The sequence below is a fragment of the Rhopilema esculentum genome, chromosome 19 (genome assembly GCF_057945365.1).
Source record: "Rhopilema esculentum isolate cy_ngs chromosome 19, ASM5794536v1, whole genome shotgun sequence".
In the NCBI taxonomy this organism is placed as follows: domain Eukaryota; kingdom Metazoa; phylum Cnidaria; class Scyphozoa; order Rhizostomeae; family Rhizostomatidae; genus Rhopilema; species Rhopilema esculentum.
In genome coordinates, this window is record NC_142833.1 from 8,170,682 (window position 1) to 8,195,241 (window position 24,560).

At 34.5% G+C, this 24,560-nt stretch overlaps 3 protein-coding genes and 1 non-coding gene across 4 annotated transcripts in view; all 4 read right to left on the reverse strand.

The window, feature by feature from the left end:
* Positions 1–11,603, reverse strand: part of LOC148957980 (basement membrane-specific heparan sulfate proteoglycan core protein-like) — a 91,839-nt gene extending 80,236 nt beyond the window's left edge. The window contains exons 1-13 of the mRNA XM_089113958.1: positions 11,067–11,603; positions 9,648–9,779; positions 9,248–9,415; positions 8,802–8,894; positions 8,258–8,344; positions 7,503–7,621; positions 6,956–7,067; positions 6,182–6,295; positions 5,560–5,687; positions 4,784–4,870; positions 3,400–3,467; positions 2,396–2,680; positions 176–454 (exon numbers count right to left, since the gene is read on the reverse strand). Coding sequence (XP_088970084.1) covers positions 176–454; positions 2,396–2,680; positions 3,400–3,467; positions 4,784–4,870; positions 5,560–5,687; positions 6,182–6,295; positions 6,956–7,067; positions 7,503–7,621; positions 8,258–8,344; positions 8,802–8,894; positions 9,248–9,415; positions 9,648–9,779; positions 11,067–11,123 — 1,729 coding nt within the window. The 5' untranslated portion in view covers positions 11,124–11,603. The remainder of the gene's footprint in view (positions 1–175; positions 455–2,395; positions 2,681–3,399; positions 3,468–4,783; positions 4,871–5,559; positions 5,688–6,181; positions 6,296–6,955; positions 7,068–7,502; positions 7,622–8,257; positions 8,345–8,801; positions 8,895–9,247; positions 9,416–9,647; positions 9,780–11,066) is intronic.
* Positions 866–947, reverse strand: Trnas-aga (transfer RNA serine (anticodon AGA)). The gene has a single exon. It is a non-coding gene; the product is annotated as a tRNA-Ser (tRNA).
* A 788-nt stretch (positions 11,604–12,391) lies between the features above and the next one.
* LOC135688487 (uncharacterized) lies at positions 12,392–17,311 on the reverse strand. Its single transcript, XM_065205352.2, has 6 exons — positions 17,173–17,311; positions 16,770–16,832; positions 15,722–15,801; positions 15,111–15,241; positions 14,633–14,699; positions 12,392–13,774 (listed from the first exon to the last, which is right to left on the reverse strand). The coding sequence occupies exons 1-6, from the start codon at positions 17,244–17,246 to the stop codon at positions 13,644–13,646; spliced, it is 546 nt and encodes a 181-aa protein (XP_065061424.2). The 5' UTR covers positions 17,247–17,311; the 3' UTR covers positions 12,392–13,643.
* Positions 17,312–19,089: 1,778 nt separating this feature from the next.
* LOC135688225 (hatching enzyme 1.2) lies at positions 19,090–23,536 on the reverse strand. The gene is made up of 8 exons (XM_065204973.2): positions 23,446–23,536; positions 23,090–23,142; positions 22,531–22,668; positions 21,918–22,035; positions 21,108–21,289; positions 20,458–20,706; positions 19,704–19,811; positions 19,090–19,357 (listed from the first exon to the last, which is right to left on the reverse strand). Exons 2-8 carry the CDS (start codon positions 23,136–23,138, stop codon positions 19,173–19,175), a joined length of 1,029 nt encoding a protein of 342 aa, XP_065061045.1. The 5' UTR covers positions 23,139–23,142; positions 23,446–23,536; the 3' UTR covers positions 19,090–19,172.
* Between the last annotated feature and the right edge of the window lie 1,024 nt (positions 23,537–24,560).

Sequence of the window (24,560 nt, forward strand, 5' to 3'; positions counted from 1 at the left end):
CTTTCGTGAGTCTGTAATCTAAACAAGAACTTTGATATTGTCAAAAAGAAGCGTCCCGAGAAGAGAACATGTCACAAAATCTACCCGAATCTGGATTGTTTGACAAAATGTTTCGAAATTGCATCAATAAGGATCGCACACATAGGAAAGGTAATAAATATATGGATCTTCGTACCTCCAACACTTAGGACAACAGTCGCGGAATCCACCGTTACTTGATTTGATGCTGAACATGTGTATACTCCACTGTCTTCCCTTCTTGCATTACGAAATGCCAAAGTTCCATCAACCACTTCTGCAGTCTCGGGCAACAAACGATAGCCATCACGTGACCACGAACGTGAGATTGTAAGAATAGCGGTGTTAACATTGCAAAGAAACAGAGCTGAAGCTCCTTCAGCGACTCTGAGAGACTTTGGTGTTACACTCACCGCAATTTTCGTGACTTTATTAGCTAAAATAATTCAGAGAAAATCTTTAATCAGTAGCACTTTCATATTAAGTTGCATTTAACAGGAAAACTTTATCTAACAATTCTACATTGAGAGGGCATTTGAACAAATTGAGCTCTTTGAGCGGACATGAAGAATCCGAATAGGTTTTGTGTCTTGCTGGATGTCATATTCTTTGGAGAGTGCTCCCTGACCATAGGGGACTTGTGATTCATTAATGCAGTGAAAAAACTCCTCGATGCGTATGACACGAGGTTTCGTGTCTTGTCGGTTTACTGGCTTATCCCAACCGGATTCTTCCGTTTTGCAAAAAAAATTGTTTCCAGTAGATGAAATAAACTATAATAGTGTAGATAGACTCTTATTAAAACATTCAGAAGAATAAAGAATTTTGTACGTAAGTGAAAAAAATACGCAGTCAGTAGGATTCGAACCTACGCGGGGAGACCCCAACTGATTTCTAGTCAGTCGCCTTAACCACTCGGCCATGACTGCTTATTAAACCATCCGCTGCAAATAAAAATGTACCAAATTTTCTTTGTTTGGCTGGATTCGTTATAAATTATATCAAGATAATTTTAAAAATTTTAAAAAAGTTAAGGTGATGAAATTAAAAGTTATTATTGTGCCAACTATATAATTTACTTAAGGCATAAATTGCTGTCTCGAAAGATCTTTGTAATATTGGTCTGCTTCTCAGGTTTAGAAATTTGGCTAAAATCTACAATTTAACTTATTTTTAGGTTAAAAAAAATACATGAAGTTACAAGACCTACACAGAAGATATTCCATAACTCGTAGTTACGTTGTTTTTGTTTCTTTGGCAAGGCATGGAGATGAATAATTTGCAAGAGTGTGAAATTGTTTGAAATTGTTTGTAAGACACAGCTATGGAACATACCTAGTTTCAACTTTGCCACCTTCTTATAAAAGTTCTTATAAAAAGTTCTACACAGATAACAAGGAACAAATATAAATATTATTGCAAATTAATAAAGAATAAATTATTTCTGTACACTACTACATCAACAACGTAGAACTTAAACGTGATTACGATTGTGTCAAAAATTGGAAACAAAAATTCCTTTTTGAGGATATTTAGTTTTCAGATCGGTATTTTGTTTGTATTTAGTTTGATTGTTCGTATAAGTAAAAGAAAGCAGTGATCGATCTTGAAAACCAGACGATTCAAACATTGCTAGGTTTGAAGAAAGCCTAGTTTCAAGAATAATTTTCATTGATATCCAGCTCCAGTTCGGATTTTATCTAGAGAACATGATATCGTGTAAAAGAACAAGACTGTTCTCCGGTTCTGAGTTACAACTCGAGTTTCACGTGTGAAGCGTTGTAAGGAACCATGCACTGCACAATAGACCGGTAAACAGAAAACTAATTAATTCAGATAACATATAAATGCCATGTTGCCAGCCATTTTTAATATGTTACAGTGACACTTCAGGTTTCTGGTATCTGCGCGATGGCAAAATGCCTCGGTGGAAATCTTTTTACATTAGGGTTTTCAGATTGCCATCAATTTAAAGAAAACTTCAGGTGTAAAAACTAAGAAAGAAAGCAAGAGCTAAGAAGGAAAAGGTAATAAGGAACTACAAACTCCTGGTTGCTTATGGTGAAATGGAGAAAGTGTAGTTGAAAATGACATGAACTACCGCTAAAGATTTTACTAAAATATGCAGTTCTTTCAGCAGAATAGAATAATTAGAAGCTTTTGACATGGTCAAGCCTGAAAATCAACCAATCTGGGGCAAGATTTTCTACCTAACTCTACCAAAATGCTCACAAAAAAGTCACTGCATCACACCATTATCAAAGCAATATAAGTCTCTAGAATACTAGCTAAAGATTGCTAAATCAAAGAAATTTCTAATTAGTTTATACTTAGTTTTCTCCAGCAGAAAATTAGATTGTGAGTACAAAAAGCTTACCGTAAATCTTCAGAGAAACTCTGTAAGAGGCAATTCCAAAATGGCTGCGTGCACTGCAAACATAATCCCCAGCATCGTCTACTCGAAGACTGCTAATGATCAGTATCCATTCACTGCCTCTTGAGAAAACACGTGATCTTCCAACTGGCAAAGGCCTCGCATCTTTCCTTGACCACGTGATATGAAACGGGCCCGTTCCAGATGCCTCACACCTGAAGATGGCACGGTAGCCAATGGGGTCCAACCTGTGCGTTGGTTTCACGCTGATCATTGGCACTCTGTCGACTTTTTAAAAAGCAAATCATTAGTCTTTATTTTAGGCCATAATGTGTAAAAGCTGCAATAAGATATATTTCTGCACAATTGGCATTATATTTTGTTATGTCCAAGGGTTGGCTCAGGAAATGTTCGAAATGACAATATTGCAATAAAAAGAGGCTCCAATAATTTCCGACATGTTATTGATACATGACATATATTCATCGCATCAGTTAAACGTGCCAGAAGTTTCTTTCGATAAATAAATCGACAGCTAACAAACACTTTTTTCTAATGCAGAAAGGAGGTGTTTTTTCAACCTTGGACTCCATTGGTGATATTTTCTATAAGCAAGCGGGACCAGTCTTTACGGCAACGAGCCAAGTCTCTGATTCACCTATGTAGATCTACAAATAGTGTTTATATCTATATATATTTCCAAACTAGCATCATATTTCTGATATTTCATACTTTGAAGAGTGTCAGGCAAAATCTTCAATAAGTACTATATTATGTTTTCTTTTAAAAGTTCTTTAACAGTTTTCATCAAGTATACATTTTGTCTCTGAAAATAGAATGACAAAATGGCAAATTCATTGTTTCTCTTCTTTTTTCGCACTAACTATGAGATTCGCTAAGTTTGACAAATTTTCAATCACTTATAGATTTCCCACTAACAGGAGTACACTGTAATTAATACTGAATACTTCTCACTGGCCCTCTGAAGAAAAGCATGTTTTCATTACCTCTTCGTGAGGTCTTGATGCACTTCCCTCCAGGATATCTTGGATTGCCAGCGTAGCCTTTCGCACATCTAAAGGAAGAGCGAGAAAATCCAAAGTTTATGTAAACTTACTACCATTCACTTTTTTGTAAAAAGGCTATGCGAATTCTGTTTCTAGTTCCTTCATCTCAAAGATGCCTTCTCAATAAATTGACATTTGATTTGCTTATCTAAGGAAGAAGTTTCATTTTCTCATATACCTTGGGAAATGTATAGGTTTTTGTGGAAAAAGTAGAACAAACAAATAAGTCTCTGAGTCATAGGAAGATTGCCAAAATTGGAAGATTGCCAAGAGGGTCGTGCAAGATTGGCTTTGTACTGGCCTATCCAGGTTTTGTAACTTCCAACTCTAAAGAAATATCATCATAAATGACGAATTCTTTCCTCCACTTCATTTCGTTGCCTCTGCATCCAGGATACATATTGGTGTTTTGAGTAGGTTTAAGTGTGCCTACAAATTTGAAAACTGACCAATAAAATTCTAAAATTGTAAGAAATCCTGCCCAAGCTGGATCAAGAATGCCTTTTCTCGAATACCTTCTCAAAGTATGTCAATTGAACGTTTAAAGGCATGGCCGGGTTGTAAAACATTGACTGATGAAAGCAAAACCAACCAGGTGCACTTTCTTTAAGCTGTTTTGAAGCAAATCTGAGTTTCATCCACCAACAAAACAAGATTTTTCAGCGTCACATTCAACTGGTTTTGGTGAATACTTGATGAAGGTATCACGATAAGATACTTTAAAATATCGGTCAGATAGGTCTTAATAACGGCGAAAACTCAAAACAAGAGATACTCTTCAAATAACGAACACCTCTCAAAAACAGAACGGACACCTCCTAACAGCAGATATTTTCCAATAACGGGAACCTCCCAGTAAGAGACGCCTCCCAGGAACTGTCACCTCACATAAACAGAAACCTTCCAAAAACGCATACCTCTAATAAAAGGACTCCTCCCAATAACACACAACTTCCGAATTGAACACCTTCCAATGATACTATATATGACTCTGAACAACAAACATTTTTATTGAACTTTTACTTCCTTGTATCAAAACCTTCTAAAACGAACAGAACGCTGACATGGTCCTTCAAAAAAGTCCCGCATGTTTTTACCTATGTAGAGCCATTTTCAGGTTCCGTTGTTAAATCTATCAAAATAAGAAAAGCATCTATGCATTTTTGAGTTAGCTTAAAGCTTTGTAGTACTTCAAGAGTGTTCAGAACATATTTATGCCATACAAAAGATTCAAGTTTGTCGACTTTTTCTTCGCTAAAACGGTAGTGATTGTTCTTAAGCATCTTTATTTTGTTTGTTCTTAAGCATCAGATAGCATTCATACTTGCCACAGTCTCGTCCTGTGTATCCCTCTTTGCAAGCAGTGCAAGTGACTAGGCCATCCTCCATCTTCTTGCAGGTTGGACTAAATCTAAGAAAAAGATTGCAACAAAATGTTCATAATCTTTCACTAAAGATGAAATATCTGCCTATGTAGCATTACAGACACATTGTCTCATAAGCTGCTCCAGATCGTCTTCGCTTATTCCATAGACAAAATGGATGATTTTGTATGAATCCTGAGACTATTTGCAAATGCGCTGAGGCACTCATGATTATGATAAGAGGGTTATGTAGCACATAATTTTGCAACAACTTCCATGCAAGATCGGACTAAAAAAGTCCTGTTTTATTGTCCAACAAAAGAAAAAAGGTAGTTCATTTGGAATGCCTCTTTACCAATATCAGTTCGTTCACATACGTACGCTAGAGGTGTGGATAATAGTGTTTTATTCATTAAAAGATTTCCTGAATATAAAGATATAATGCTAACTTGAATGTTAGCATATACCTGCGCAAATAATGCAATATTGCTTGTGCATATACCACACATGCACTTGGTCCAACCAATAAGTTTATATGGAGATTAAAGAAAACAACGACAGTTTCAAAGATTGAGTGTAATGTTAAATCTGAGTTTATAAATCTTCAAAAGACGTATGACATATGATCTTAAAGCAATAAAATGCAAGTTTTTTTGCTATACCAATTCGTAAAAAATGTCACGTTTTGATAATCGTTAGTTAATAAAAATGATGTAAAATGATAGATGTAGCTTACTGGTTTGAATCTATTTGAAGTGGACAAGCACATCTGCGACAATCCTCAGTTGTTCCCCTGGTGGCATCTCCAAAATAACCAACTTGGCACTTTTCACAGTAGTCACCCAATGTGTTATCATGACAGTTCTTAAAAAAGATGTTCTCTGGTGCTAATTATTTCAATTTAGAAGCTAAAGCATCTTGTGAAATGATCAGCAGCAGTTTAGTTTATTAGTTTATTACGTAAATTCGCCTTTTGTGTGAAGAACAGGATAATTTTAATTTGCCACTCCAGTTCTAATACTTAGTGCGTTAATCAGGCAACATGCATCAAGCTCTGTCAATACAGCATCAAGCTTTTTATGATAGACCGGGATACAGTAATTTTCATTGGTTTAAGAATTGTAAGTTGTATAGCATAACATGGTAAAGGAACTTTAGAACGTCCGGCAGAGATTATTTACAAAAAGGTACGGAAAATACGGCCGCATATGCTATATTAGTGCTATAAACGATTCAGGCAGTTATTGTAAAAGATAGAATATTTGTGACGTGAGGAACATTTTATTGATAACTGTACAGGGTTACATGAGAGCAGGAAAATGCTGTTATCTAGATGAATAACAAGGTTTTTGCACTACCTTGCAAATTCCATTTTCTGGGTGGCATTCCAATGTATGTCGATTGCATTGGCACCTGATGCAACTTTTAGTGCCTGATCTCAACTGGTCCCTAGTATATCCTCTTTGACAATCCTGAGAAGAGATTAAGATATAACGATGATCAATGCAAAGATTCCATCGCTTTGGTTTTCAAATCCCATCTTAATTTCTCATTTTATCGATTTTCTAAAATTCGGATTCTTTTCGTTTGTTTTGAACCGTTAACTTTTCATGCCAAAACTACTTTTACAGCAACTTGTGAGGGCTGTGGAAAGCCATATGTAGGTTCATATCTCTTGATTTACAAGGAGAAACAATTATCTCAATAGTAGAGTTCTTCGCTGTACCCACTGTAATAAACTATAGGATAATAGACTAACAAATTGTCATGGCCTTGAAACTGCAATCTATATGATGTTTGAAGAATCTATTTTTATCTAAAGTCAAGTTGGAAGTCGTTGAAGGCCTAAGGCTTTTTAGTTATTTGCTAATTATGTTCTTTATGTGTTGTGTTAGAATTAGAATAATGAAGTAGTTGGTAAGTTCTCGAGTTATGTTGGCAAAGGTCACGAGTATTATCTTGTAGGAATACGAAGTGTATCGTGTTTAAACATTCGTTGCGTGAGGTAGACTTTGCCTATTTTTACCTAGAGGTTACGACATTAACTCTTGCAAAAAACCGTAAGGAAAATAATACTTTTATGTGTGTTTTTCCTATTGAAACATAATTAAGCATGGATAAATTTCAATCACCTCACAAGAAAATCCATGATATCCTTCTGAACACAGACAATGCTCGACGTATTTTGCCCGGCCATATTTTGTGTAATATGGTGTAGTTGTATCAAGTGACACAGAGTTGAGACTACAATAAAACAGATCTGTTATTTCCTAATATCAGGAAAGGTATTTTTTTCTCATAAAGATACGGTCATAAGCTTAATGTCAGAAGTACAATGAATAAGTTCTGCAAAGTAATTGTTGGGAAAAAGTAAATGTACTGCTCAGGATATTTGCATCAGGACAACGAGTACTGGTATGAAAAGCTTTTATTCACATAAAATATGCCTCAAATTCCACTTAATGGATGCAGAAACTGCATTTTTGCATTCTTTAATTATTTTCTCATCAAATTTTTACTTTTTTATATAAAACTGTTACTTCATTATCTTTCAGTAACATATGCGCTACTAGGAATATAGAGCTGAAATTACACTAAAATTGCATAATGATTTTCCTGAAAATATTATTGATAAATACTTATATTCAACAAGAACTCAAAAGTTGTAGAAAGACCTACAGTGTTACTCTAGTTTCTTTTGCATACGTTGCACGAATAAGGAATTCTTTTATATCCAATAAGACTTTCATCACATCTCTTCTTGTTGCTTTGCTTCCATTCTCAAGGTAGAAATTTTTCTAAAAGAAGAAACTTGCTTACAAGCAAATTGATCTAAGCAACTTTCCGCCCAAAAGTTAGAAGGTTTTTTGGTATAAATCAATGAATATCATAAGTCAACAATTTGAAATTAACCTTTTTTGTTCTTCGTCAAAATCTTTAGAATTTCAATAACAGACAAAAAAAACAATCGTAAAACCTATACAGTAGAATGTAATTTCTCTTTCAGTAGTGCCTTTCCCAGAAGACCCCTTTAACATGCTTGATTTTCAAGGAGCAAGGATGGGTCACTGATAAACATCCTTACTACCATTTACTTTTAAAAAAGGGTCTTTAACTGTCAAGTACAGCCAGATCTTAAGGACAGCCCGATCTTAAAAAAAAGCCAGATCTTAAGGACAGCCAGAGCCTAAGAACAGCCAGGTACCCAACTGTCAAACAACTAGCAAAGTTAAACAGCGTCTCAAATTGAATCCCAGTATCTTATCTGATTGCAATACTAAAACCACTAAATGACTGCATAGAAAAAACAGACAATAATTTCAAGGGAACTTTTTATAAAAATTCAAGTCATGTCTACCTCCAAGCACGAAAATAATAAAAATGAACTCTTATTTGGGATTTTTTTTAATAGCTTTATTGATAATCATTCCAACCTCTAAAATTTGTATTCTAGCGTCTTTGGTGGTCTTCGGGAATAAAAGCTCTTCGTCCTTATATACAATTGTTTGCTTGTTAGGTCCCTGAAAAAACAATCATTGAAATTGATGCTAACTTGAAGATAAAGGCTTCCAAAAAAAATATTGTGAACATCAACTATTTCTAACAGAAGAAAAATATACGCTTTTAGAGAATGAAAAGAAAAGCTTGAAAAAGGATCTAAAATATTTCTTTTAACTACACTGTTAAACGATCATTATATAATATATCATTAGAGATTGTAGTTCTTTAAGACATTCTGCTGAACTGATATCATAATTTAAACATACTAAAGAGCTTTGATAAAGAAAGAAATATCTACTTAATTTTTTACATAAAAACTGCAAATTTGTAGCGTGTGCATGTAAACATTTTTATATATAGAAACTTTCAAAAGTACCTCTCCATAAAAAAAGCGTATAACTTGCTAAAATAAAATGCATTAAATATCGAGAGCTCTTAGCCGACTCCTCGAAGGTATTACAACAGCCCTATACCTACCCTAATTATAATATCGGCAGCACGGTACGGCGACGAATCTGCAACTACATCGTAGAAAACTGAGTACTTTAAAAAACCACCATAGGAAAAGACCTGAAAAGAAGTTTTTTTAGCGTAAAGCATTAAAAGACTTGCAAATTTGACGTTATGTTACAAACAAATGTCTTTAGAAAAGATTTCTGTAGAAAAAAGTGTTATGCTTCTGTGATGGCATCAAAATTAGGCAAAGCTCTTTTTTACGATTACTTGCTTTTCTGTAATTTAAGTAAAAAATCCCTTATACTTAAAATGAAAAATTAATAGGAATTACGTTAGAAAAGATTCTACAAAACAGGAATGCTTTTAGCAAAGCGTTAATCAGATGATAGCCTTAAAAATGTACGACAAAGTATTTTAAAGCCAACAAAATATTATGTTTTTTAAAGCATATCTTCCCTGTACGTTACCTGATTTCCAAGAAATTCTCGAGGTAATACCCAATAGACGACACGGGTGCCTAGGCCATCAACATCTCCGAGTATTACTTCGTTGCTTGCACTGAAATAAATAGCGTTATCCGGCAGCCTTGCATCTTCGCTTAAAGCTCTAACTTTTGAAACATCTGATAGTTCTATCTGGAATCAGAAATTTAGCTCTTTTATATATATTACTTTCACCTTGAGATATAATGATTTCAACTTGCTCTACACGTGAGATCAAATACGAGTTAAGTAAAAGATTTATCTACAGTAAACTAATCATCATAAAATCTTGTTTCAACAATCTGAAAAAAATTCAAGGTAAAATTTATGACCCATTCCCTAATTGCATCATTGATGAAAAATTAACAATTCATATCTACCATACCTTTGCAATATAATACATCGCTCGCCTACATCGGCTGGTGATGCCATTGCAAAAGCAATCGATACACTGCAACTCATTGGCAATCCGTGTTTCGAACTGCCATTCTTTACATCGGCCTTTTTCTTGAAGTGTCTAAAACGCAAATGTTAGTATCCAGTACAATGGTTTTGGAAACATGGTAATGGGGATCTACTGGAAATGACCGACGAATCTAGCAAGAAGATTTCCGTTTGAATCATTAATAGTAAACACAGTTTGACTTGTTTGATGTTTTCGCATTCCCTGATAGAAGAATATGGAAATGTGTGTATTTTGGTATGAAATTTTTATTTTTACAAAATTTTTATTGTTGTTTTGGAAAGAAAAAGGGCAGGTAGGATACTGAAACACTTCCAAATGGCACGGAAAAACGAAAGTATAAAGTAATTTGCTTTCGACACTCCCCACAGTTTAAAATATCCGCCTATCCCCAATTAAGTCCAGTTGCAAAAAAGGCTTCCTAAGGAAAATGGTGCGTTAACTGGTTTCTCGTTTATGACCAATCGGCAGTTGCTAGCTTCTCACAAGGTTGAAGAGTGGAGAGAAAACCAACTCTTTTACACAAGTCCAAATTTTGTTCAAGGTACACACGGTTCAAAACGCCGAAGTACAAATTCGTTATTGCTTGCCCTTGTCAAAAAAGCGAATTAAAGATTAGAAACTTTATTTTCGTCAGATTTTCTTAGGATACAAAAATAGTTTCGCCAAACAAAGCTTCAAGCAGCCTCGTTTTAATTCACTTCCTGGGTTGACATATTTGTCATAGTTACCTTTGGCAGAAACAGATTGAAAAACGACGGAAGCCACCCTGAGAATGTAAGCATGCCTACAGCGTAGAGTTGAGTCAGGATTTTGCCAAACGGAAGTGGTTTGTTAGTTCTTTTCTGAGAACAATACATGATTTGGTCTTCCGTGCTAGCAAATTCGTTTTCTCTCACGTAAAATGATTTCTGTTCACAGTAAGATTCTTTGGCATATGATATTGTTTTTATTCATAAAAGAGCACAATAAGACAGGTTAAACCTCACATAAAATAAACTAATATTTCTAGACGTATCATCTCTGTATTTTGGGGCCTATAATTATAAAATCATCTTGCTCATTCAATGTAGTAAGACAAAGCTCTTAATACTCTTAAACCTCACAGCTAATGCTTAGAATAATAAAAACTTACATGAACCAATGAAACACTTATAATACAAGCAAAAACAAATGAAGTGTATAAGGGAGGATTCAATCTAAGATTATAACAGTAATCCTTTGTATTTATTTGAAAATCTTTTGCCTTCATAGGGTTCTCCTCAGTCGTTAAATTATATTGGTGTTATGTAGCGCTCTTTTAATTCCTGCAGTAAACTAATAAAAAAATTGTAAGCTTACTTCTGCTGCCAATGACAAAAGGACTACAGTTATGACCAGTCGTTTTCTCGTCTCCATCGTATTCTGCTCACTGGACAACTAAACTTGTTGTTTTGGTCGCACACGTGCCATGAGTGATTGGCCTCGGTCACATGTTTTGGCAAGAGTACATGTTTTGATTGTTTAATTTATCAACAATGTACCAATTCAATTACCCAGAGAAAGAACCAAACAAAACACACACACAGAACTTAAACTATTTTTATAAGAACACACTTTATCAGCATACCGAGGGTCGATTGCCACATAAAATATTCACCGACACTCGGTAAAATTATCTGGTTTCCTACAAATGAAAATGTATAAAACGCATTGCCAGGAAGTTTCCAAAGCTTTATAGGCCCTGTAATAAAATGCAGTAAAGGAACGTAAAGCTTTGTAGAGAAGGTCGACTCCATGTTTTCATTATTTCTATTTAAAGCACACCTTTGATTTCAAAATGATTCTGATGTCAATGATTAACAGCTGTTCCATGAGACTGCAGGGGTGTAGAGCTAGGGGGGCTCAGTCCCTCTGAGCCCCCCGTTGTTGATGCCGAAAATTGGCAAATATCTACTTTTGCTATTGTTTTTCGCAACATTTTGGGCAAGAGCCCCTTGTTTTTTTGGGGCTACTACACCACTGCATGAAGGGCAATATATCAAAGAGACATGAGGGAAAAAACGCAAATTAAAGACGTGGTTTAACACACTCAAAACGATTTCAAACAGACATCGAGTTGTGTTTATGCCTATTGAAGAGTATCGTGCGCTTTTCAGTGGCTCCTTCCACTTCATATTGTCATCAAATATAATGTCAAAAAATAGAACATTTCTTACAGTTATATTTATCCTTTGGTGTCCCTTTTTGGAGGTGACAACGGATGGTGGTTTCGCTGCATGTGATTTAAAGGTTATAGGGGAAGAGTCGACAGAATTTTACCGTCTCTTGTGAAGAAAAGAAGGGGAAGAAAATGATTTGCGTCAAACTATCCATTTACTCTTGCCAACAAAGCAGGATTTTAGAAACTTTCACCCTACATAGAGCACACAGCAACGTTAGAGTTGTGAGTCCGCACTCTAGTACCCTTCCAAAAAATTACATCGCTTCCATTGATCAAACTTTAAGACCCTGTTTATAATGTTCAAAGTACATGCGCTATAATTATTTGGAGGTTGATCGATTTCCGTAATTATTTTTACTTGATGACGTCGTAGCCCTCTATGATTACACACGCTCCATTTTCACTAACGAGACGTCTCATATCAGACATTAGAGAATTGTCACTCAAAAGAGACAGACCAAAGTACAGTTTTTACAGGTCATTGTCACACGATCTACTTCAATCACTAATGGATTACTATTTACACTTGTAAGAGCAAAAGACAAACTGTAAACATCACCTCTTAAAAGGAAGTGACTTTGTCGAATAATTTACAATAAAAGTACAATAAATACAAATCATTTACAATGGCAGTAAGAACTATTTACTTACTTATGTGAAGGTTAGTCTTTTAAACTTGTTAAGACAAATGAACAGATCGGTTCACACATCAGTTCCGAAACAAACACAAATACCTAAAGATAGTACAAGTACTACAATTGATATTTGCAATCTTTTTCAAATAAGTATAAAAAATAGACTAGGCGGGCAATATGTTAGTGTAGGTAGATTGCTCACTAGGCCAAACTTTAGGGTCAAAGCTGTAAAACCCCATCTTTCAATTTGATTATTGGATAAACAAATCAAAAGAGCCATTAGGTTTAGAAGTAACCAAGCATCATAATCTTTCTCTTATCGTTCTCGATGCTGCAGTGCCATCCAAACGACACGGAAAGTCAAGCCAAAATTTCAATTCGATCTGCAATCTTGCTAATAAACAAAATGTTCACAACATTAACCTTGATGAAAGTACTCCCGATATATAGTAAGAATAAAACTTTCTCTTCTGTTAGGAATCAGCATCAACTCTTCTCTTTTTCGATTATTTTTTGCAGTTGATGGGTAGTAGTGCCAAACCTTACTTGTTCAGAGATTTAAATGGCCATCTGTTGGCAGTGAGTGGGCTTGCTGCTTCCAAATTACATCGATAGGTTGATTATCGATTGACAAGTTAAACTAATTAATTTGATCAGTTGATTAATATAATAATTCATTTAGATAAATTGGATGGTGGATTTTAACTTCTTCGCTTCTTTTATGCATTGCAGAAGTCTTGGAGTGATTACTACGTATTTTTCAACCCCTACCAACCAGGATTTAGCTAAGCTAACGCTAAGTGAAAACTATGCCAACATTTAAATAAAATACGCAATCTTGGTATTCTTATGCAGCTGAAATATGTAGTTATACTTTAAAGTAAGATCATTTACATGCTATCAAATGTCGAGCGACGATCACAAACGTCAGAAGTAAATCCGAAATGTTAATGTTGAAATGTAGGAGGTTGCTTCAAATAAGTTGTATGTGCCCACATAGCGTATATGTTTGGACTCCAGCTTTCAGACAGTCGAAACACCTTGTAAAGGAGTTGATAGAAACCTTTAGGTCTATTTTACTTATACACGCCATAAGCAAGGACAGTTTGAGACTGGCTCGTAGCAAATGCCTCTTCTTTCTTTCCTGTTCAAGACTCTTCCTTGGCAGAGGAACTCGATTATCCAGAATGGCAGTAAGAAAGCAAAGAATACTAAAAGAAAATATAAATGGAATAAAGCAAAAATTACATGCATATTGAATTAAATCTATGATGCCCTGTTGCCTACAAGAAAAAATCTAGCTCTGTTAGTAAACATTTTATTACATAGCATTCGCTGTATAGCATTATTCTTTATTTAAAGGCATACCTAAGGGTTGGGGAATAAAGCACCAGCTAGAATTTTCATAAAGGGGGTTAGCCAACCATGGCAGACTTTCAATACAGAACCGGCTATTTAGGAACTGCAGAAAAACAATACATTAAATAACAACTCACTATCAGAAAATATTTCCAATATTTTTCCATTGCTAAAATAAAATGCACTATAACAATAATCAAAGGATTATTGTTATAGTGCATTTTATCATTTTTCATCATTTTTCGATTTTCAGCCAGAAAAATTCAAATTTTATGTCTATGTTTAAAAGAGCTGTCAATTAATAATATAAGGAATTAAACTTCACGTATAAAGAACAGCTTCTAAAAGACATGTTTTGAACTGGTTCATCATTATATTGTCATTGTTTTGGAAGAGGTTATCTAAGGTGGCTTATTAGCATTAAAACAACAAGCTGCCTAGCACAGACAGTTGTCAAATACAGGAACTTTCAAATTCCTAGGTCAAATAATACAAAGAAAGTTAAAAGAATGTAGATTGCTATCATTAAAAAAATAATCTTTTTGCAAAATTTTGATCAAATATATTAATGTATTCACTCATGACCCTATGTAAAGAAGGAATCTACAAATGCCTTCCCTGCCACTCAGATTTTTGACAATGACTGTATCAGAAGTAGTGATCTAATTCTTGGTTTCCCAAAAATTAAAATTAATGATAAAACAACTTACACATTGTAGTTAAACCAAAGATTCCAAAAGAGATGGAGAGATAATAAAGCGATGTCGTTGTTTTTTCCTGTAAGAAGCATTTTTAATTTGTACAGGAATTGATTGGAAACACATATGAAAAGATAGAAGAGCTTGTCTCCTGCTTTATAAAAACACAGATTTTCTAGCTCATTTAACTATCAAAATGAGCTTTTCAAGGTAAGGCAATAAAACGGAGTGACATCTTAAAATGTTCATGACCACACCACACACCTTTCTATCTCAAATAAAGTGGATGGTATCACAACTGGCAAACTGCACAGTTGACACATACGGATTATGGTGAAAATACACCTTTGCTACAGAAAAAATCATTGCTAGAAAATTAAAATACTAAAGCACATAAAAAGGCAGATAGTTTTCTTAAGTTTCAGAAGTTTATAGGTTATCCAGCAAACAAAAACTAAGAGGTCAAAGCTTAGCTAAAGTTGCTACTCACACAGTCTCGTCCGGTTACAGCATATGAAAAATGCAGTATTCCAACAAGAAATGAGAAGGCTCCAAAGAAATGAAATGAAAGTCGCAATTTCCAAGGAACAGGCTCCATCATTGTAAACAGGAATCCAAATGCTTGAAATACAATCAATAAAAAAGTTAAAGAAACATAAAACATAATATTGATAATTTTTTGTGGTTTTAATCATTGGGAGGTTGATCTGGAAATGAGATCTTGCAGAAAGGTAGTAACAATCCTCCCCAATAAAATGAGAATAATTTCTTGAAAACAAAGAAACATGTACATGTAGATTGATTTCTTAAAAATAAAGACTTTAATATTGGCAAAATTTTCAAAAAATATTTTATATACCAAATTAAACTTTCAAACTTATGCAGTTCAATAAGACACAAATCAGGAATGAAAATCACATTGCAGGAAGCATATAGATCTCCATTTTGAATTAATAAATAGCAAAATTCATTACTCATTTTTACTTGATAAACTACATAAAGTCTGTTTATAAAAATAAAGACTCAACCTGATCACCTTTTTTGTTTCCTGATTTTTATTTCTACGAATTTAGTATTTTTGTGTAACAAACAAAACCATACCTATCATTGCAAATGTTGTTGCAATGGACAAAACCAGCATTTCTAGCAAAGGTGAGCCACAGTATCTACTTGTTGTACCCCTAAAATGCAAAATAACAAAAACCTCAATACTTTGCACCATCAAACCTTTGAAACCTTGCAAGGTCCATTACAAATAAGGCTCATCAGACAATTTGAAAAGACCACCAGACAAAATATGACTAAATTAAATTTGAAAGTATTTGTTAAGAAGATTCTTTATTGGAATAACCTTTCATCAAAACTTTCTGTAAAATATTAACTGTAATTCTTTGTTCTAAAGATCTAGCTGCTATCAATCACATTTTATCAAATGGTGACTGGGACTTTGTGTTATAAATCAAATATGTTTGTGTTATATGTCAAAATGGCCTAAAAATTAAATCATTCCCAAACATTTATTCTGTTTCATGTTATGAAAATAAAAGAGTGACTATTTATATTTGCGAAAATAAAACAAGGTATGATTGTACATTCACCTTATTGTCGCAATATATTTATACTCTAGTTCTAAGGTACCATAATGTATGATAATACCATAAAATCAAGGGGTTGAGGTGCCATGCCACCCCTCCTCCCCACTTTTTGCAAAGCAAGTAGTTTCAAAGCAGTAGTAAAAGGGGGATAAGCCTTGGCCCCTTCTTTTGCTAGCCTTGGCCCTCCCCACTTTTAAATTTGTGTCGTAGACCCTGTTCTATAAGATCAAACTTTGGAACCCTATGCCAACAGATAAACAATGCTTTATTTAAAAGGGAAAAGGATAAGGTCCCTTGTAAAAGATATTTCTTCATTTTTTAAATAATAAAAAATATTACAGTACATATTTCAACAGACAATACATGCAACTGTTCACTTTGGATATACTGTTAGTACCATTCATATTTCTTTCTCTGAAGTTATTTTAACATTGACTACATCAGTAAAATAACGACTGTAATTTCTACAGATTCAGAGATTTGCATTCAATAATTTTGTATCAATTAAATTCCAAACGTAAATGTGATTTTCACAAAACATGTTTAATACTCACATTGTGAGGACTACGAATTGTGGGATGAGGAAAACCAAGGCGGTAAAAGTGCAGAACAAGCGTCTGAAATGAAAAATCGAATGGTTGCAGTTATCATTCAAATTACAAGCCAATATATTAGAGATCGAGACGACGCATCATAAACAAAACAAAGATACAAAAAATATCGACAGGCAGTGAGTTTATTTGAATATCTTTAGAGAATCAATAACATGATACTGAATCTGAGTTCTCAAAACCTAAGAAAGATTTCTTATTTCATTCACAAAAAGGCCATTAGGCACGAAAAGTGGATGTTTTACTGTCCAAAACAAATGCTCTAGGACGAAAATGGATTCTGCAAAGTGCTGTCGCCCTCGAGTTATACTAAGCAATGGGAAGCTTGATAGTGCTGTAAACTTACACTGCTCTTCTGTTGTCTTTTGGAAAACATCTTGTAATGTAGTAAATAACGTGGGCTACGAAATAATGCCACATTTCGTTAAAAAACGATTGCTCCTGTCAAGTTAACTGACTTTCCCGGTGAATATTTCGACATTTGTTTGCCTCGTTTCCATGCCAACACAATGTGGGCGACTTGCGACTTGTGAGAAAGGGGGACGGGGTTTTAACGAAGAGCAAAAAAACAAATATAACAGCGTTTGTAAAAGGTGGCGAAAAAATGGTTGCTCGGTTCTCGCGTGAACTGAATCTTAAGGAAGGAACTTACTTCTTAAGCAAGGAGAGAAATGCCCCCTCGATTAGGCTACCCCCCACACTTTTTGCCGAAAGTGAAAATAACTAAAATTGAGCCACAGCCATAAGTAAAGCCTTTTTTATTCGGTTTTAGGCACCCTCTCCTTTCTCAGTGCTCTACGGTGCTTGTACTTTCATTCTGTCGCAAATTTATGCCTTATTCGAAAGAGTCACACATTATTTTGACGTCTTTTTCATTTATTAGACATTCTGATTGAAAGCTTCTAATAACAAGAGGTAGGGGAACAAATTTTATTTAATGCTTTCTGCTGCCACAAGATTTTACCAGACAACCAAAAATTGTTTGCCTTGCATACACTTCCACGGTAATGTTCTATACTTGTTCGCTCAGTGCTTACACAAAAAGTGGTCTGGGGCTAGTGTCTTTCAAATGCTTATATACTATTCCATTTTGAAGAGTGACGAAAGAAATTTGCACAAAACAATAAAACAACCATAAGCAAGGTTTTGTTTAATTAATTGCATTAGGAACAGAAACCCAACTGCTCTAAAATTTTATTTTTCCCTATAATTTTTTTGAAATCAGCTGATAAGCAATAATTTTTCCAATTGGTAAAGCACACTGGAGTTATGTTAAATATAAAAATTTTGATATCAAGGCCAGATTTAGTAGGTTGGCTAGCAAAATATCGTTTTTAAATCTTTTCAGTCAAAATAGTCAAAATGCTCTTCAAGCCCCAATCTTTATCTGTACAAAAACTTTAAAACATGTTTGCATACATCGATGGGAGCTTTTGACTACATTTATGCAGCCAAAGCAAAAAATTTTATCTATGATTTAACGTCTTTGCTATTTCGTCATTAAATCCTTCAGTTGGTATAATTACTTTCTTTGTTGATCTACAAAAAGAAAACTTAGATGTTCCTCACGTTAGATTTGCAAATATAGATGTAAAAAAAGTATAAATTTGATTCTTCTTAAATTTGAAGAAACTTTCAAATAAGTTTTGTGTTGTTCGTTAAATTCTTTGTTAAAAACTCTTCTCAATAAACGGCATTTTAATTCGATTTAGCAAAATCAACGGCTTTCTGAAAGAAATAAAGGAACAAATTTTGACACTTATAAACTTTGTGAATATTAAAATACTTTATATCGTTTCTTTAGTTTCGTAGTCAGTTATAAATTTTAATTAATCAGAAAATGGGTTCTTTCCATGATATGAAACAACAGATAGTTTGAATTCCAATCGTTTCTCTGTCAATAATTTTAAATGTGGTTATTGAAAGCAATTTATAGTTACGTAACTCCACATCTTCAAGTCTTAGTTTTTTTTATAAACTTATTTTTTTGAGCGAGCAATTTCCACAGAAAGCTTGCATAGGGGGCTCGTACCTTCAAAACGGGCACTTGTTCCCATAGACATTTGAAATGCTAAACTGCATCTGTTCAAAATATAGTCAATACATCAGTCCAAAGAAGGTTACCTTTCTACACCCAGTGACCTCCTGTAATGAGAAGTGGTACGAGTAACAAGCATCCTCCCAAGCTTCTCTTTGTTTGCTTATTATGCATTATATTAGATGCTAGAGTTTGGTTCAGAGCTAGACACAGATAATCAATCAATTAGTTTTTTATTTGCAATATTCATATATTGTTTATATGTTTTGAACAAAATTAATTTTCATCCTTATGACTGTTTTGTTCTTTTAACAGAATTTGCATGCCTTTCTGCAGTACTTCTTCATGTAGCGTCTTGTGCCCTCAGTGCTATGGTTGCAGTATCCTCTTCCAGCCCATGTGTCGCAGTTGCTGTGGTTGTTCTTACAGTCTGATCCACCACCGGTTCCACCAGTGCCAGTTCCACCTGTGCCAGTTCCACCACTGCCTCCAGCTAGAATATAAAGGGCCAGTTTATCATTATAGAGACAATGAAATGGTACATCCATTTCTAGGCCAAGCCAAACTGTAAGCTTTTAACAAATAATGTCTATTTATAAAGGAAATTAAAGTGAATAATGTCCTTTGTGTTTGATTTTGCTTTTGTTATTAATGCAGATAAAATAAGAACTCGCAAATTGATGCTTAGAAACTTTAACCAAGCTAGTGGTTGAGAAAAACCTCTGCATAGAGGTCCTTAGTATTTTTGCCAACTGGAGCATAAGTAGCAATTTCCATGGTTACTACTAGCCAAAGCATGATGTATGGAGTCAAAAGTCATATTAGCAGTAACCTCTAACCTTTGTCCTTGCATGTTTTGCAACAGTATTGCAACATATATCTTTCATTTGTTTCACATTGTCCCCATTTGGCGTAGTCTGCACACTTGTTATCCCTGTCAATGCAGCCTAAAAGAATCGTTTGTCTATCTATTATGGCAGTAGAACTTTGCTGAAGGCAAAGGGAAATATTGTAATCAATAGGATAGGGCTCATGGGCCAAGGCCCATAAGCTTGAGAGGCCCCATTGCCGAGCTCCTTGTCCATACCCGGGCCCTCGGTCCACATTTGGTTTGCTCAATTGGTCGATCCAACTGATCTACAAAAAAGACTGGATCGAGTTTCCTATTGCATTGAAACACAAAAGTTTGAAGCCCGTTCAATTTCAAAAGGAAGAGGGCCCCAAACAAAAGCGGAAAGCCATTCTTCAAAACCAATACTTCAACGATATGAATAAGCAAGAGCTGCAATGCTGTGTGTATGATTGCTGAAAAAGAACAGGCCAGAACATCTGAAAACATTGCTAGGGGTGACAGAGAAGGCCGTCTCTTTGCACGGACTGTTCTGGGGCTCTCTTCTTGGATGGCAACACTCTGGTCACATTAGAAGTCCGATCTAGTCTTTTTTATAGATCAGTGGTCAATCCCAGTATATCAAGGTTCGCAAATAAAAATAAATTGTCTTATTTTAAAGTATCCATCCCAAACATAAGCCCCAAAATGCGTAAATATTTCAATAACAGCACAAGTATGAACATATTTTTGAGATATTGTACCTTTTGGTGGAGGAACTTTGACATTCTCGTATCCTTTGCATTGGTAAACCTTGTTGAGTTGTTTCACATCAATAGGACTGAATCCGTCACGTTGTCCAAGCATCTTCTTAGGATCGCTCTTTGCTTGAATAGTCATCTTGTTGTTGGTACTAAAGGCCCAGTTCCCATAATGCATCACACTGTCAAAGTCATATCCCTCACCATAATAATCTCCTTCTCCGTGGCTGTATTTCTTGAAATTGTGGTTTTCTATGATAGGCAACCAATAAAATCCTTTTTAATGGTTATTTGAAATATCTTCTTCCCATTTAGCAAAACACTGGCAAGTGGACAAAATATAGTATTGTGCTACGACATTTTCAAAAGCGGTAGTATTCAAATCAGAAATATTCAAATTATTAGAGAAAACCTATTAAAAAATGCACACGCATAAAATGTCCCCTCCTTGTACCATTCCCGATTTCTTCAGCAAGCTCAACACAATACTTATATCCCTTTGAAAGTTTTTTTATAAATATTCGGCTAAGATTGTCAAATTGAAAATTTTAAATTTTATGAAAATCTTGTTTTGACCAGTATTAAATATAGATGAACTGCAAAAGACTACCGAAAGACATCCTTCAAAGAATAATTAACAAAAATGCCATTACGTCTTCCATTCGAAATGTTTTCCCAGAAGATTCTAATGTAACTGTCACGATCAAGTCTTGACTGCTCATGCCAGAATCCCATGCAGTGCATCATCTCGTGAATGACGATGCCTTTCTTGTCACAATGTTGTCCAATAGAAATAACTTGTTGACCACCAGACATACCAACGTAAGAGTAACAGCTAAAAGAGACACCTTTTTGTCACATAACAGCAAACGTGACTGAAATAATTCACTTAATTAATATATGGTAGCCTTAGCTTTGATTTCCAAGCAACTCTATTTGATTCATCTTTCTTTAGACAGACCTTCTAGGGTTATATGAAATAGCTGTGTAACAATCGCAAGTATTTTTATAATAAATTTTGTACGATTAGAGATTGAATTGAAACATAGTTTCAAATCTTAAAGATAATTTCCTTATGGCCAGTTTGTGGCAAAGCTGGTCTTGATTATATAGCTAAACTGCTAGTTATCTATGCTAGTTGCCAAGACAAGCGGCAATTTGAAATTTTTTGCAGTGACACCATCGTCAACATATGTATCGTGAGAATATATGTATCGGATAATAAAACATGAAAACCTTAAACTGTAGGCAAAGAATATGGTTGGGATTCAATATCAGAAGTATTCACTTGCATCTTAACTTGCATAAACAGAGTTGGCAAAATAATCAGGTACGAAAGATAATCATCCACATAGAATCATATGCTTTGTGAACATTGCTAGTGTCATATGATTAAAGGTTTCTGTGAAACTTGTTTTGGGTTCATGTGTGGCAGAGAAAGAATTATAAGTAGCTATACTCACCCTCCACCAACTATAAACTTAACATGGTTTCTTTGGTTAGTTCTCGGTACCCATCTAATACATGTGTACTTGTTGTATTCGGCGATTGCTTGCCTTACGACGTCTCTTCTGCTGCTTTCTAATAGAAAAGAATCCTTAGGAAGTCTCATATATTGGCACCTAGTTATCCAACAGTTCACATTTATGCTCTTTATCTTTTTATATTAAGAGTATTTGTAAGAAAATGAAGCTTTTGAATGAATACAGGATATCAGATCTTCTGATACCAGATCGTCATGCAAGGTTATTAGAAAGTTCATCACAGTGATAATGGCAGCCAACATCACAAATATTTGCTCCACTGCTGTCACCATTGCCTCTATTACTAAAACACTTTTATATCATTAGAACAGCTCGTGCTATGATAATACAATATTACAATTGCCAACACCGTTAACATTAGCCGTTTGCTAACCAATCAAAAGTTTTAATAATACGATGTAGTTTGTTAAAGCGAGTTACGTGAAAAATTACCAAGGACATCGCACATGTGACATAAACCGAGAAAGTTTTTGCTCATATGTTCATGTAATTTGCTCAAAGCTTTTGCATAATATATATGATGCATAATTACCGAAGTTAGAGTCGAAAATGTATGGTACGACTGCTCCAGTCCATTTCTTGGAATCAGACTTGACTGCATCGAATGCGTTTTTTCCAAGAACAATGTCTTCCGTGTGCTTGTCAAGGATGATGTCACCCTCAAACAAGTCTAAAAGGAAACAGTGTTTAACGTTTTCGTTCCAAACAACAATTCAAGATAACTCCGTTCAACTTATATTTGAACGTCGAATAATCTTATAATGAAAAAATGGCAAAAAGCTCCGTTCAAAGCTAACCATTATCTTATCTATGAGATTTTGAAGTACCTATTTTTTATTTGTTTGAAATTTACGCCAGCTATTAGATTAAGGAGCATATGTTGCATTAACCGTTGGCTAAATAAACAAAAGCGTTTAAAGTGGAATTTCATTTGTTTCGTGACTTTTCATTTCTTCTTCTTGAATTTTTACTGCCGCAAAATTTCACCCTAGATTACATGTTTTGTACTAAACAAAAAAGATAATCCTTTTGCATTAGCCAATCATGTTCACGACACATGCCCTTTAATAGCGATTCTCGCTATATCTTACCTGCATTGCAGAAATACACACAAGCCAGTAAGACAAAGAAACTCTTCATTTTCCTGAAATTAGATAAAATGCAGAATGTAATGGCTGATAAATAAGTGATATGTTAATTGTTTTGCATATCAAATGTTTGTAGCTTGTGTTTTCAGCTCATATAATCATTTACTTTGCTGAAAAAAATATTGTTTGTCGTTTGAATAGACTGGTAATAGATTTCTTACTGCTCTTTTCATTTGCGCAGCTCTTTCGAAAGTAATGCATAGATTTATGGCTATCAACTCATGTTTTTAAGATCATATGCTATTTTGATTTAATTATTCAAAAATACAGGTAATAAAATATATCGAGAACCAACATACCTCGCAAATAAGAGCACGTCTACTTTGAAAGGAAACCTCAGTGATCGAAGATGGAAAATGTCTTGGTCGAATACCTATTTATACACTCTTTACAAGAGCAATTGAACACGGAAGGCGCATTGTTTAAACAGCTACGTAGTTTAGCATAGTGATCCTTGTAAATTTAACTTCCAGTTTGGATCTTTGAAGTACTCTCACTTGAAACGTCTTTTTTGTTAAATTGCTTCTTGACAAACTGCTGGCTTTTTTGATGAGTCAAATTGATTTGTTTCTAAAAATTGCAAGTATCCTTGCCGCCCATTGCATTGTGTCTTGATATACTTACTTTTGTAAAGTTAAAATGCAAAATACACGTGAATGTTCTTAAAAACGTGTCATGAGCCTAATTTCATGTTTTGAAATCGCACGAATTGCAGTATAAAATCATTCATTATCTGACTCTTCAATCCTTCATATTTCATACTTTATACGATCGGCGTCAGACGAAAGTTTTTTGCTATGAAACATGCCTTCGTTTATGTGCTATCATATTTTTGCATTTAATTTTTATTCGTTTAAGGTGATTGCTCTTCAGCCGAAGCTAATTTAAAAGAAGCCCTTTACTTCAAAACTTTTAATTATAATCGTAAATACTATACAATGAAATTAAATGCAATTTTAAGAATTTAAAAATTGAAAAAACCTGAAAAATGATTGACGAAATAACTTTTTTAATATGATTGAGGAAGACGCCTGTTTTGTTTCAGCAGGAAGGTCATCCTACGATTCTATTGCATCTTGGTAGTATAAGCATCCTAGTAACTATTGATAGTTACTTTTCAAACATTAGTTTGTGCCTTTTCATGTCAAAGGATGAGTGTTTTCATTAATTGCATGGCTGACTGAAGGAAGCCCAAGGTAAACGTTCTGTAGAAGTTCTGTAATAGAAATATCTAGAAATATATATATAAACACTGTTTCAGGAAGGCATTTTGCTCCAATTATTTTATCAAGTTTTCACACGATTTGAAACTGATGAAATAACAGATCTTTATGTTGTATTTAGATTTATTGATACTCCCCAGAATTGATAGCATGTATAAGGAAAAATTTGTACAGCATGAAAAATATTCGCT

Coding starts and splice junctions, on each gene's coding strand:
- LOC135688487 (XM_065205352.2), bottom strand. CDS start 17,246: ATGTGGCATTATTTCGTAGCCCACGTTATTTACTACATTACAAGATGT. Junction 16,833..17,172: donor AAAGACAACAGAAGAGCAGT/GTAAGTTTACAG, acceptor TTTTCATTTCAG/ACGCTTGTTCTGCACTTTTA. Junction 15,802..16,769: donor CAATTCGTAGTCCTCACAAT/GTGAGTATTAAA, acceptor TTTGCATTTTAG/GGGTACAACAAGTAGATACT.
- LOC135688225 (XM_065204973.2), bottom strand. CDS start 23,138: ATGAAGAGTTTCTTTGTCTTACTGGCTTGTGTGTATTTCTGCAATGCA. Junction 22,669..23,089: donor TGTGTATTTCTGCAATGCAG/GTAAGATATAGC, acceptor GTTTCCTTTTAG/ACTTGTTTGAGGGTGACATC. Junction 21,290..21,917: donor AAGTTTATAGTTGGTGGAGG/GTGAGTATAGCT, acceptor TGTCTCTTTTAG/CTGTTACTCTTACGTTGGTA.